The sequence below is a fragment of the Tamandua tetradactyla genome, chromosome 7, assembly GCF_023851605.1.
Source record: "Tamandua tetradactyla isolate mTamTet1 chromosome 7, mTamTet1.pri, whole genome shotgun sequence".
Lineage (NCBI taxonomy): Eukaryota > Metazoa > Chordata > Mammalia > Pilosa > Myrmecophagidae > Tamandua > Tamandua tetradactyla.
The window spans coordinates 149,605,421-149,619,714 of NC_135333.1; the positions used below are offsets into that span (position 1 = coordinate 149,605,421).

The following is a 14,294-nucleotide window of genomic DNA, read 5'->3' on the forward strand; positions in this document are numbered from 1 at the left end:
ATATAAGTAAGAAATCAATTCACATTATCATTTTGGAAACTTCTTAGGTAAAAATTAAAAAGGAAAGAGGATTTGTGGACTTAAGGAAGTGGAATAGATGTATTTTACTTTCTGGAATGCAAAAAATTGTGAGTTAAAAATCCCATTTGTATAACTTCATACCAAATTCTGCTGTGAGGAAAATAAATGTCAAGATACATAGATCATATAATTTTATTGTTGAAAGGAGGTTTCTAGAAAATTCTCTTTTCCCTACCACTATGGAGATAGGGAGACTAAGTCACAGTTAAGCAGTTTGCACAAGGTTACATAATGCTAAAATGACTTAGAAAAATCTAGGTATTCTGTCTCATATTCCAGTACTTTACTCCAGTGTAAATACTAAGGTTGCCAGTCTATTATAAATAATATAGCAGTAGGTAGAATTGATTTTTTGTTAGATGATCATTCCATTGTCTTGTTTCATGCTCTAGATCCAGACCCACCATCAAATTTGCTGATTTTTGGATGGGAAGAAAGCATGACCTATTTGTCTTGGAAACTACTGCAAGGAGGCTTTGAAAAGTTTCAGGTAAAGGTGAGTGCTGTTTTTATACAATCTTGGCATTTATTGAGGTCTCTATTTCACCCCTTCATTAGAAGCTATTGCATCACCCTTTTAATGTAAGATTTTTTTCCCCCCAAATACCTTTTTTATTTACTTCTTTAAAATTACCGAGTGGTCATGAGAGGTGTTTAAATATGAGTAAAACGCTATACCTACTTTTAAAAGAGTTTGGATTTTTAGTGGAGATAAACATGTACATTCATAACACAAAAAGAGCATGAAGGAGTGTGGTGCTGGAGACTGATGCTTCTATGACACATCCCAGAGGTTAAATGTGATGAGCTGTGTGCTGCAGGCTTCTTTGAAATCCCATCCTGGAGATTTAATTAACAGAAGAGACTTTCACTTCAGAGAGCAGGAGAATAAGATGGACAGAGAGGCCACTTTTGAACTGTCTGTTGTTATTCATGAAGTAAATCTGCATATTATTGCTGCTTTTTATTGTTAATAAATGTGACATGGCATTATTTGAGAGCATAGTATAACTTCCCTACTTCTATGGTAAAGCTTTAAGAGACAGTACTATTTGCTTATTATTCTATGGGGGAAAACATAACTTTTCTATTGCTTTAATAGTGATAGGAGATGGTAACTTTAGCTACAAATGAAAGAAAACAACTTTAATAGTTTATGCAATAAAGGGAAATTTATTATATTAGTACGAGTATTTTATGGAGACCAAATGCAAGAACTGTTAGGAAGAACTGGGTTCATATATTTTAAAGCCATTGAAAATCCAGGGTTTTTTTTTTTTCTTTCTGCATTTCTCTTTCTTTCTGCTTAACTGCCTTTTTTTTTTTTTTCTGAAAACCAACTTTCTCAGCTAAGTCATTCATGTGGTGAGTAGAAGAGTACATTACACAGCTTCCAAGTATAAGCAATGCATTATCAGCCACAGAGAAACACAAGTTCTGTCTAAATTCCCAAAGAACGGACTGTGATTATCCCTTGTTGGATCAGACACCCAAACCAGGTCCAGTCAGCTGTGGTTGTGGTCCCAGGTCATGTACAAAATAGTGTCCACATGTCTGTGGGTGATGAGGTTATAAAGGGAGTCATTAGAATTTGGGAAGATACAACAAAAGGTTAATAGAACACAGTATAAAATTTAATAATTAATGATAGAATTAATACAGTCTGAAAGGAACCAAGAGAGTAGAATGAATTAGTACCTTTGGGTTTTATATTTAAGTCTGAATTTCTTAAAATCATTAAGGAAAACAAGTAAATAATCATTGCATGACAAACATATGGAGAATTCACATTTATTTATAGTACCTGGCACTAAAGACAGAGGGGTATATTAGGTCTCCCATCAGGGCTCTATCCTAATTTCCAGAACCTTGTGAATTATTACATGACAAAGGAGAATTGAGGTAGCTGAGAGAATTAATCAGCTGATCTTAAAATGGGGAGATCATCATGAATTACCTGAATAGGCCCAATCCAGATCACTGCAAGGAGAGTGAGGTGAGAAAGATGGAAGGATACCATTAGCCAAAGAAAGTGGGCAGCGTCTAGAAGCTGGGAAAGACAAGAAAATGGATTCTCCCTTCAAGCCCCCAGAGAGAAACACATCCTGGCTGGCACCTTGATTTTAGCCCCGTGAGGGAGAGCTCTATGCGTAACTTCTGACCTCTAGAACTGTAAGATGACAATTGTGATAAGCAATGTGTGTAGTAATTTGCTACTTCAGCAATAGGAGACAGAGCAAGAAGTGATTCTTAGAAATGTAGAGCTGGATAATGTGCCATCAACCATGGATTTTAAGAACCTCTTGTTATTCAAATGGGTGATGATCTTTATTCTGTTTCTCTATAAAACCTGATGCCATAAAATGAAATTGTAATTCAATGAAGGATTTTTTGAAGGCGATGTTGAAATATTATTATCAAAGTTCCCTGATTATCTAACTTATTAAAAGGCTAGATCTTAGGGAATCTGGATAAATAAAAAGGTAAGCACTTTGGGCATCTCTCTGATAATATCACAATTTCAGCTCTTGACTGGTATTTGATGGTAATCAGTGAATGGCGGAATTATTTAACAAATGACTATTACATTAGTAATACATATTGCTGGGTAAAATGAGAATAATTTGCTTAACATGTGTTTTGTAAGGGAACCAAATATATGGTTCTGTTTTCTCTTGAAAAGATTCTATCTTCCTTTCTAAGATCAACCCCCATTATAAAGTTTTCTCTGCCTTCTTCAACAAGTAAACATCAGGACTATCAATGTTTACTATTTCCTGGGTGCTTAAAATAATATTTATAGCACCACTGAACACAGCATTGTGAATATATTAAAATTTTATGTTACCATAGTCATGGGCTAAGCCTCCTGGTTTTTGTAGTTACAGTGTTCCCAACCCCATTAGGCCAGCAAACTCTACCTTCCATCTGGTAGCTACAAAATTCCATGTTATAGAAACAAACTAGGTTTAACAATATATTAACTTAAGATATTTGCATATACATGTTACTCACTGGTAAAGTTATATAAGATTATATGTGTATATTGTGTATATATTTTTATGTAGCTGAGGAGATAAAGAAATACTATATTAGGTATATCTTTAAGGCTTGTATAAAGCCTGCAGTGGGTCCCCACTGTCTGCCTAATAATGTGCATGATACGTAATGTGACCTTCAGAGCCAGAAAAAAGAATGACCTGAGCATATCTTTTTTACTAATCTTCTATTTCCCCTATACTCCCCCCCCCTTTTTAAAACTTAACTGGATTATCTGCCGTTTTCCAGATATTTTGTATTTTCCTGACTCTATTCTTTTTCATGTCTTTCTTTCAACCAGAATGCATTTTTCCCATGCATCTCATTGACAACTTTTCAAAATCCTGCTGAAATATCATTTCTACTATAAAAGGACCTTTGAACACCATTTTTTAGTCTCCCATATTAGAAGCACTAGAATAATCCTTGATTCCTCTTTTTAAAATCGTGTCCCTCATATGTACCTGTTCATGAAGTCTTGATCTTCTAGCTTAAAAATACTGTGCAAATCCTCACCTTTTCCAGCTCTGTGTTTGCCATCCTGACTCAGATCTTGCTGTCTTTTTTGGCTCCTTCCTATTCCAAAGTTTAAGCTGACTTCAGAACAATCCTACATCTGTTGAGCAGTCATCTCATTAACTTGCCCTACGAGCATCTTGAGTTCCATATTTACATTCCAAATATGTTAGGTATCTTACTCTTTCTTTCTTGGATGCTGTATACTTTTTTGTGCTATATCCCTGCAGTTTTTTTCCCCTGAAACAACTATTTATGTGTTCTTTACTCTCACCAGTTTTGGGGATGGCTTCTCCAGGTATTTTGAAAAAATAATTTACCGTTTTTATATTGAACCCAAGGTTTTACTCCTGTCTTTATCATAGCATCTGTGCAATATACATGTTTGGATCAGTCCACCCCAGGCAGACATAATTACCTATCAAGGACCGCATTTGTGTGTCAATACAGATGACACAACACCTTCACCAATGAGGAAAGTATTCGTAATATTCGCAAACTGAGGCCCTCAGGAGGTGAAGGGCCCATGCATGGGTCTAGTGAAATGGCAAGCAAAGGGGAGGGAGAGAGTGGTGGTTTCTGGCTTTTACTGTGGTTTGGAGTGGAGACTGTGTTATCTGAAATGTACCCAGCACTCAGTGAGTGGTTGTCTGGATGTGAAGCAGGCAGGGAAAAAGGCTAGAGATCTAAACGCTGTCAATGGTCAAAAATAAAAATTGCAGTCATTCTTTTTAGCAATGCTTTAATGATGTACAGCTTAATATTAGAAGAAAGAAGGTAAAAGGAAGATGTGTTTTTGTCATCGATTTAGGGAAGGGCAACTTATATATGCCTTGAGGCTGAGAAGCGCTTACATTCATTCAACAGTTTCAACACTCAAAAAATAAATGATTTCAGCAACAAATCCTTGTCTTTAAGGTGTTTCCATTCTAGCAGAGTGGCAGACCTGGGAAAGGTAGGTAATAGAACATCAACTCAGAAAAGGATGAAGGAGATGAGATCAACCTTCCTAATCTCTTTAGCTTGGGTGGAGCAGATAAACTCTCTCCTTTAAAAGCAAAAGAGTGAGGGCTGCTATGTGTTTAAGGGCTGCATCAATAACCAAGGCAAATTTCAAAAGAAACCGTGTCATATAAATACATTCTTCAGTTACTAAGTATTGTCAACCTACCACTGACGGATAAATACCACTTGGCCTTTTAGGGCATTTGGAACACTAAACTACCTCAAACTAAAATGCTGGGGTCTGTGTGGTATATAAGTCTATGTTGCAGAGGACAGAAAGGCGCCTTTTTAATTTTGCATTTCTCTCAAAATTAGTGGATTTTTGCTTCAATGCTTCCTTTTTTTTTTTTTTTCAGAAGGTTAATGCGCTTAGTGATATACTTAAGGTTCTAGTAATAAATCTGATAATATTTATTTACACTATAAAATGGGGTTTCTTTACAAAACAGGAATCCTTAGTTTTGTTTTGTCCAGCATTCTGAGAGTTCAAAAGATAAGGAACATTTATTAGAATGGACAAACTGTGAAATTCATTTAAACACCAAATATTTGTTGTAGTTAGTAATCCTCTGAAGCTATTAGATTTCTGGCTTTCTTTTCATGAGCACTGGGAGTGCAAAAAGATTTATATCCATTAAAAGAATCTCAGAACTGGAATGGAACTCAAGGCATAATCTATTCCAAGCATGAAAGTAAATATTGGCTTGTATGATTAGGACCTAAAAGAATTCAGTGTGAACTCAGAAGAAATCAAGTAGTTGAAAGAATATTTATGGGCGTTTGCCATTTCCTTTCTTCCACCTTTAAACTGTTTTTTATGAACTCAGTGTATGTGTTATGGAACAGCACAGCCTATATAAATGAAAATTATTTTCATCTAAATTATCATCTCCTCATCTCCTACCCTGATTATATAATCTAAAGAAAACATCTCTTTCCCTTCACTCTATGATTTAGATGAGTTATCGTGTTCATTTATTTGTATCATTGCTTGTTACCAAATGTGAAACACAAACGAGATCCATATGTGTAAATTAAAATTTCTAGTAGAAACATTAAAGAGGTAAACAAACACAAGTGAAACTAATTTTACTAATATATTTTACTTAACCCTAATACCACAAATATTATTTTAAACATCAAACAATATGAAAATCATTGAGATATTTTCCCTTTTTTCATGCGAATTATTTGAAATCTGGTATGTGTTTTATACTGACAACACGTCTGAATTAAAATTCGATACATTTGAACTGCTCAATAGCCACATGTGGCAAGTGGCTACTATATTGGATGACACGGTTACAAGCAGTGATTGTTGTCATCTGGATTTCATGATTAAGGTGGAAAAATGGGAAAAGTTGGGTCATCGCTGCCCAGCTCGAATCCTACTTCTTCTGTAAAACTTTCTTGGATTTCATCATCAGAGAATGACATTTTCTTGCACAGACATTTTATGAAACTCCCTGGAACCTTTTCTGTGACGCTTTTAATGGGGTATCTTTTAGTGTTATTATTGATGTACATATGTTATCCCTTGTAAAATGTCATTTCCTTGAGGAATCTTTTTAGCTTTCCATAGACATAGAGTTCCAGAGTCACTATGTACCGAATAAAGCAACACTTCCTTTCATTTGTCCATAGTTTATTTCTTTCATACCTCATGTACTGGCCTTCTAATGTGGTGTGACTGTGAGATGCACATCTTCATTCAGTTTAGCTGTGATTTTATGAGGTGTGGAAGGTGGGCTGGTGGAGTGGGAGGCTCCTGGCCCTGGAATTCCTAGTTTTGTATCCCAACTCCCCCCTCCCATGAGATCGTGCCCAGGGTTTATCCTCTTTGATCCTATTTCTTCATTTATCAAGTGAAGACTTTTATAATGATTCTGTAGGATTGTTGTGAGAATTCAACATGATGAGTTTTTGGCAGTTACTCAGAAATGTAATCTCCACGACAGCAGACACTTTGTCTGTTTTGATCACCATTTTGTATAATTTCTGAGACCAATGTCTGACACACGGTAGGGAGTCAATAAATATTTTGATGTGTGAATGGTCGAATTATTAGTTTTCTTTTTTCTTGGTTTTCACATCGAAGACGCTTAATTTTACTAAGAATCCTTTCTTACCTTCTCCAATGCCAACAGCAATCTTTCCTAAAAGCAAAATGAACTGTGCCATCCCTGTGCTTTAATCTCCATTTTTGTGCTTATGAGCCCCTACCTGCTCCTTCCCAGTCCCTCCCATCTCAGGAAAGAACACTGCCCTGCAGTCGCGTGCTCTGTCTCTTTGATTCCCTCCTTTCCATCATCTTTCATCAGTCAGTTCTTTACTTCTACCTCTAAAATACCTAGAACAGCAGACTAGGTAAGAAATGAGTTATTTCTCACCTCCTAATTGATTTCTCTGCTTCCCTTCTTGATTCCTTACAACCCACTTTCCATATAGCAGCCAGCGAACGTGGTTAAAAACATAGTTTCTCTCACTGGCTTAAAACCCTCCAGTAGGTTCCCCTTGCTCTTTAAGTAAAATCTAAACTCCTTACCATAGCCTTCAAGACCTAAGTGGGCTGTTAATTTGGGAGCCTGTAGTTTACTATGTTGCAGCCTCACTTGGCTCTCTTCCTCGGTTTAAAACTGCAGGGTCTTTGCCCTTGACATTCTCTTTGCGTGGACTTCTTGCCTCCAGTTCTGGGTGACTTTTCTTAACATTTATTTTTCATCTAAATTATCATCTCCTCATCTCCTACCCTGATTATATAATCTAAAGAAAACATCTCTTTCCCTTCACTCTATGATTTAGATGTGTTATCGTGTTCATTTATTTGTATCATTGCTTGTTACCAAATGCTACCTCTAGAGTGTAAGTTCTCTACAATCAGTGTACTTATCAGGAAAGAGTGGAACTTGAGATGGATTTGTAATAGCAGGTAGGATTTAGACTCATGGAAAAGAAGAGAGGATATTTTACACTAGCAAGGTCACAGAGTCAGGAGTGAGCATTCTGTTTGTCATTTGTATATGTCAACGACATATCCAATGACAGAAACCTCCTCAATAATAAATCATTCATGAGAAATCCCATCCTTTCTAGAATGACTCAGTTAATTCCTAATTTGTGTAGGTATTTTGTAGTGAAGACTAGAAGCATTTTTTAATGTTTGTAATAAAAGCTCTACATTTCTTACCTTTGTTTGCCAAGACAAAGGCCAAAAGGGATGATCTCTCCATGGAATTAACCGAGGCCATAAAATTATTTGCTGTCAGACAAAATATATAACCATAGAAAGGACTTTATAAGGTATGCTTTTTTTTTAAGATTCTAATTTTCATAGCTGTTATTAAGTGAAACTGATTTTAAGAAAAAATACTAACCTTTTGGATTCAGAGTATTATTATCAACCACATTACATCACTGATGGTTATCCTAGCCTTTCTCAACCACTGAGACTGTTTGTTAAATTTTAATGAATTAGGCACTGTATCCTGGTTGCTTAGCAAAGGGTACTTGCATAATTGGTATCATTTTCTTGATCATTTAAAATTAATTATCCAAGGCCTCTAACTATGCTTTAAAAGTAGAAATAAAGCACAAATTACATTTTCAACTAAGAAACTAAGCAACTAAGGAAATTAGTTGTCTAATTTACATTAGACATTAGAAATTATGTGTCTAATTTACATACTTGGGAAAATCACTTCTATTTTTCAAAATGCGTTTTTAAAAATCGAGTAATAGTCACTATAGACAATGCCTTTTCCTTCTATCCCGTCATTTATACCTTTGTTAGTGTCTCTTTGAACATCTGTGTTTAGCACTCCATTCAGATCACATCCTTTTACTACTGCATTTTACCTTCTTTCCCCAATTTATTTATATCCAAAGTTCTCAGCATTCTATTCACTCTTCATGTCTTACTATATGCCTGACAAGCAAGGTATTGTCAGTGACACCTTATAAATCAATAAGCAGGGCGACCACAGTGTTTTAGCAGGCAGAGTTCTCGCCTGCCATGCCGGAGACCCGGGTTTGATTCCTGATGCCTGTCCATGCAAAAAACAAAAAAAATCAATAAGCAAAGATGTGCTTCTAGACCTCATGATTATCTTCCTCAGTAACAAAACACTTTTCCTACCATACGGTGATAAACATGTCTGCCAGGGAAATTTGCTTACTTGACCATGTGGCAACTGTTTTTTAAAGCATGGCAACATTTACATAATTTATAAAATTAATGTAATTATTTTCATTTGAACATTTGTTTTCTTGTTTTGCAAACATAAAATACGTAGTAAAAAAGAGTAATGAGCATTACAAGTAGTCTTTAGTGGATAAGAAAATCTCAAGAGTATTGGAACTATCATTTTACCCTGATGAAAATTTCTAGAGGTGAGTTCTCAAAGCTTTCATGAATAATTGATTGTCTTGGTCCAGATTACAATGCAAGATAGACTGGCATGGGGTGTGACATTTACCATTCATTCATTCTTCATTGATTAATTTAGCCAACAGTTTGAGTTCGTTCTCTAACCTAGGTGCCAATTCTTGTAATTCTCGCTCTTGCTATTTTTTTGCTGCTTACTAAGTCTGATTCACTTCCCATGACATCTGTCTAGCAGTCCTCCAAATACTCTCTCTGGAGGCACGTATGTGAATTCTCTGGGCAGGGTGTGGGTAGGAGAGACCTGGGGCTTTGCCCCACTACCCACATCCTTGATGTGACAGCTACAGCTCTGGCTCAACCTTTTCAAACTCTTCTCAGCTCTTGCCTCTGGCATTATATCCATTGGTATCTTACTACAAGGGTCTCCTTGTACAGAGACCAGCCCTCTAAGGTAGGGTGCTGGTAAGATGGCTCAAGTTTGATTACTCTCTGTGGTCATAATTGACCCACAAAGGAATCTCAACTTCATCGGGGCAACAGTGAGTGTACAAATTGTTCCACAATTACATTAGAACACTAATATTTCTTAGCTCTGCTCTTTCCTTCCAATTTTCTTTTTCTCTGTTCATCTAGGCACAGGAACAGAGAAGAAAGTCTGTTGCCTATGTACATGTCCAACTGAGAGGTGCCAGTTTCCTTAACAGGAACTGTCAGTTTATGGTAGTGATATACTTAGGCCCTTCTTGTTTAGCTGGAGTATGGAGTATGGGCAGAAGCATCCTATATGCCATCCCTTGGCAAGCAAGGATAAGAGCAATGAATTTTCTATTAGGTCAGGAACTTGGGCCTCCAATGATCCTTCTTTTCCATCTTCTTTCCTTCCTGAACCTTTTCTTACATGGAATTGGGAGAGTAGGCAGTAGGTACTGGCTCAAATTAGCTATCCCTAAAATGCAAGGTTTTTTAAAAAATAATTTATAAATTAATATTTTTTTTGTTAGAGAACTTGTAGGTTTACAGAAATACCATGCATGAATATATAAAATACAGAATTTCCACATACCACTTTATTATCTTGCATTAGTGTGTGGTATGTTTGTTATAATAGTTGAAAGAATTTTTTTATAATTGTACTATTAACTCCAGTTCATCATTTGCCATAGGGTCCACTGTGTTACATAGTCTTGTGGTTTTTTCTTTTAATTTTTATTCTAATAACATAACCTAAAATTTCCCCTTTTAACCACATTCACATGTATAATTCAGTGCTGTTACTTTCACAATGTTGTGTTACGATCACCACCATTCATTACCAAAACTTTACAGTCAACCCAAATAGAAATTCTGTGCAATTTAAACATTAACTCCCCATTCTCTACCCCAACCCAGCCCCTGGTAACCTATATTCTAGAATATGACTCATATAATTTGCTTATTCTCATTATTTCATATCACTGAGATCATACAATATTTGTCCTTTAATGTCTGGCTTATTTCACTCAACATGATGTTTTCAAGGGTCATCCATGTTGTCACATGAATTAGAACTTCATTCCTTTTTTTTTTTGGCATGGGCAGGCTCTGGAAATCAACCCCAGATTACAAGCTTGGCAAGTGAGAATTCTGCTACTGAGCCACTGTTGCACTGCCCAAAACTTCATTCCTTTTTAATGCTGAATAATATTCCATTGTATGTGTATGTCACGTTTTGTTTATCCGTTCATCAATAGATGGACGCTTGGGTTGCTTCCACTCTTTGGCAATTGTGAATAATGCTGCTATGAACATCAACGTGCAAATATCTTTTCAAGTCCCTGCTTTCAGTTCTTTTGAGGATATAATTATAGCGGGACATCTGGGCTATATGGTAATTCTACGCTTAGCTTTCTAAGGAACAGTCAAACTGTATTCCATAGTGGCATACCATTTTCCATTCCTACTAGCAATGAGTGAGTGTCCCTATTTCTTCACATCTTCTTCAACACTTATAATTTTCTATTTTTTCATAGCAGCCATTCTCTGTGTGTGACATGGTATCTCAAGGGGTTTTGATTTGCATTTCTGTAATAGCTAATGATGTTGAGCATCTTTTTATGTGCCTTTTAACCATTTGCATATTCTCTTTGGAGATATGTCCATTCAAGGCTTTTGCCCATTTTAAAATTAGGTTGCTTGTCTTTTTGTTAAGTTGAAGGATTTCTTTATAGATTCTGTATATTAAACCTTTATGTGTTCTCCCATTGAGTATGTTGTCTTTTCACTTTCATGTCAGTAAATCTTTTTTAAACCGTGAAAAACATGAATTTATTTTTCCCTTTCTCTAGATATCCTATCATTCACCATCTAGAATGGAAAAGCTATTTAAAGCATTTGTTCGAGACCACAAGGCCAAAATTAAGGATTTGACTCCAGGTGTGGACTATATGTTACAAGTGAAGACAGTTAGAGGCAGAGATTCCAATGTATCTGTTATGAAAAAAGTGACTACAAGTAAGTAAATACCATTAAAAAATGGTTTGTAGTTTTATAAATCTTGCATTTCGAATCAGCCTAATTAAAACTGTTTTAAACACAAAACATCTCAATTAAAGGAAAATGATCATAAGGATATAATTAAAAGAACACTCAAAAATATACGAGGATTTTAAAAAACTTAGTGTGTCTAAATGGATTGGGAATTCCACAGTTTTGAAAAAATAATCTGAAGCTAACATCCATGTGTATGTGCACTTTATATTTATAAAACATATGGCATAAATAATACATATCACTATAAATAAATTATATGTCGTAATGATAAAGACAATTCATTTTCTACTGAACTAGAGTCTTCATAAGCAGAGCACTTCCATAGTCTCTTCTTTGATGCTTGTAAATTCATTATAAATCAGTTTTATAATATCTTGCAGTGACAGTGGGATAAGAGTAGTTGTTACTAATTGTTGTGAAAGTTTTTGAGGTCTACTGGATTCCTTCTCAGTTTGAAGACAGCATGTGGTAATACAAGTATAGTATTAACCCATCAATGAGTGGATGAAAAATGCAGGGAAATAGGAATGTTAGGGACTTTGATGTAACCACAAGAGCCCCAGAAAGTAACCTTACTCCTGGTCCTTGCTCATTCTCTAATTTATTTTTTTTTTGGATCTACCTTCACTCAGCCTTAGATATCTCCCAGGTGGTAGCCAGAGAACTTGTGATTATATCATATAAGGATACTTTTGGTTCCAAGCACTCAATAGGCATAAGCCTAAAAGAATGACTTTATCTGTGGTGAATAACGGTTGATGAAGGGAAAGACTTTGAGGGTTATGGGGGATGTTACTGTACCACTTAAATTAAAACCCACACATAATGTCCTATTGCTCTACTTTCAGAGCTGAGCATGTGGAACATTATACCCCAGCAAAATCAAGGATTATTACATTTGTGTTAAATTTACATTATTCATGTTTTACTTTATTTTCACACGTATATGTGCAAATTTTATTTGTATACATATTTATCTTTTCAATAGAACCATCTAGGATGTGTGGCTTAACCTTCAAAGCTGTGAATACCTCTTTGGCAAATTTAATGTGGAATCTGACTGAAACCAACTTCACTCACTACAAAATTTATATATCAAACAGAGCATTTGCTAAAGAATATCTTATTTGGAGAATGATGACTGAGCACACAGGTACAGATATGACTTCTAGTGGAATACATAATATCATGGTATATAGAGTGAAAGGAAATGTTGAAGGACCTGGCACATTGATCAGATTTGTTGCAGGTATGCAAATGCATTTTGACATTAAAAAATTCATATTTATGTTGCATGCTGTGCTGTCCAAATTATTATTGCAATGAATCTTAGTCTATACAGTATTTCAGAGGATAAATATACTCATTTTAATGGGATTTTTTGAGGACTATTGTGTAATGTATGTAAAATATAAATTGGGTAGAACAGTACTTGGCACATAGTCAATGCTCAATAAATGTAGCTAATATTACATTCAGGTTCACATCAGAATTATGGGTCCAGCTAGTGGAAAGTCAAGTGGAAGATTTTCTGATCATCCATTCTTCTAAAAAATATGCTCTATATGCTGGGGCTATACATGTGGAAAAGCACAGGCTATCTAGAAAGTAATAAAGAATACAAGCATGAAAATGCATAAAATATAAATAAAAGCAGTAGATGGAGCAGTGTTCATGCTTGCTGTGGCAGCACCCAAGGAGAAATTTAACTCCATGGTGTGAAGGGAAAGGCTCTCTGGGACTGATAATATCTTAAAAAGGATTGGGAGCATTCTAATCAGATAGAAGTTATGTGAGATATGGAGAAAGGAGGGCTCACAGAAAGAGGCAACAGGCTGTGCAACATCGAGGAGGAGTTATTTAATATGGTGTATTTGTGGAATTACAAGCAATTCAATATTGTAAAATTTTGTAGATTTTGTTTTTTAATATGGGAAAAGAGTACGATCCTATTCTGAATAACTTAAAGTTTGATTTTAAAATCCAGATGAAGCCGAGAAGTCTCTCGGTACTTTAGACATGATCGCAACATGGTTGCCAACAATATAAATACGATTGCAAGAATAATGCATTCTAATTACTCTTAAGTGTCCTGTAAGACTGTGAATTCTCCAGAGGACCCAGAGCAGACATATGATGAGAACTCCATCTCTCGACATGCTTTAGTTGTCTATTGCTGCTGTAAAAAAATTACCACAAATTTAGTGGCTTAAAATAATGCAAATTTATTATCTCATACTTCTTTAGGTCATAGATCCAACATGGACCTCACCGGGCTAAACCCAAGGTGTTGGCAGCACAGTGTTCCAGGCCGGAGGCTCTAGGGCACAATCTGTTTACTTAGCTTGTTGGTGGAATTCAGGTCCTTAGAAAAGATTGAGAAAAAAATAATGACAAAATGATTTGCACAGGTACAGACTGTAAGGTACCTATATAGTGTGAGAGTCCAGATTTGCTCATTTAGACAGAATTTGGTTTGGAGGAAAAAGTGACCATGGTGATGTCAATATCAGGAAAGTTTCATGGAAGATATAGGATACCAGTGGTTTAAAATAGCAAAGACCATTTTATGAACTAGTAGGATCTTGAAGTTTTAGGCTTAAATGGTTTAGGTAGAGGTTTTAAGAAATTGTTGGTAAAGTCACCGTGAGCATTGAGCAATGAATTGGCATATAAATATGATAAGAGGAAAAGGAAAACCATGGTGACATGATGGTTTTACTGAGAGATGACTAGGGTT

The 14,294-nt window shown here is 35.7% G+C and overlaps 1 protein-coding gene across 1 annotated transcript in view; it reads left to right on the plus strand.

Annotated features, from left to right (window-relative positions):
- The first annotated feature begins 520 nt into the window (after positions 1 to 520).
- The window catches only part of PTPRQ (protein tyrosine phosphatase receptor type Q), a 242,561-nt gene continuing 228,787 nt past the window's right edge, over positions 521 to 14,294 (plus strand). The window contains 2 exon segments of the mRNA XM_077168288.1: positions 521 to 577; positions 11,350 to 11,515. Coding sequence (XP_077024403.1) covers positions 521 to 577; positions 11,350 to 11,515 — 223 coding nt within the window.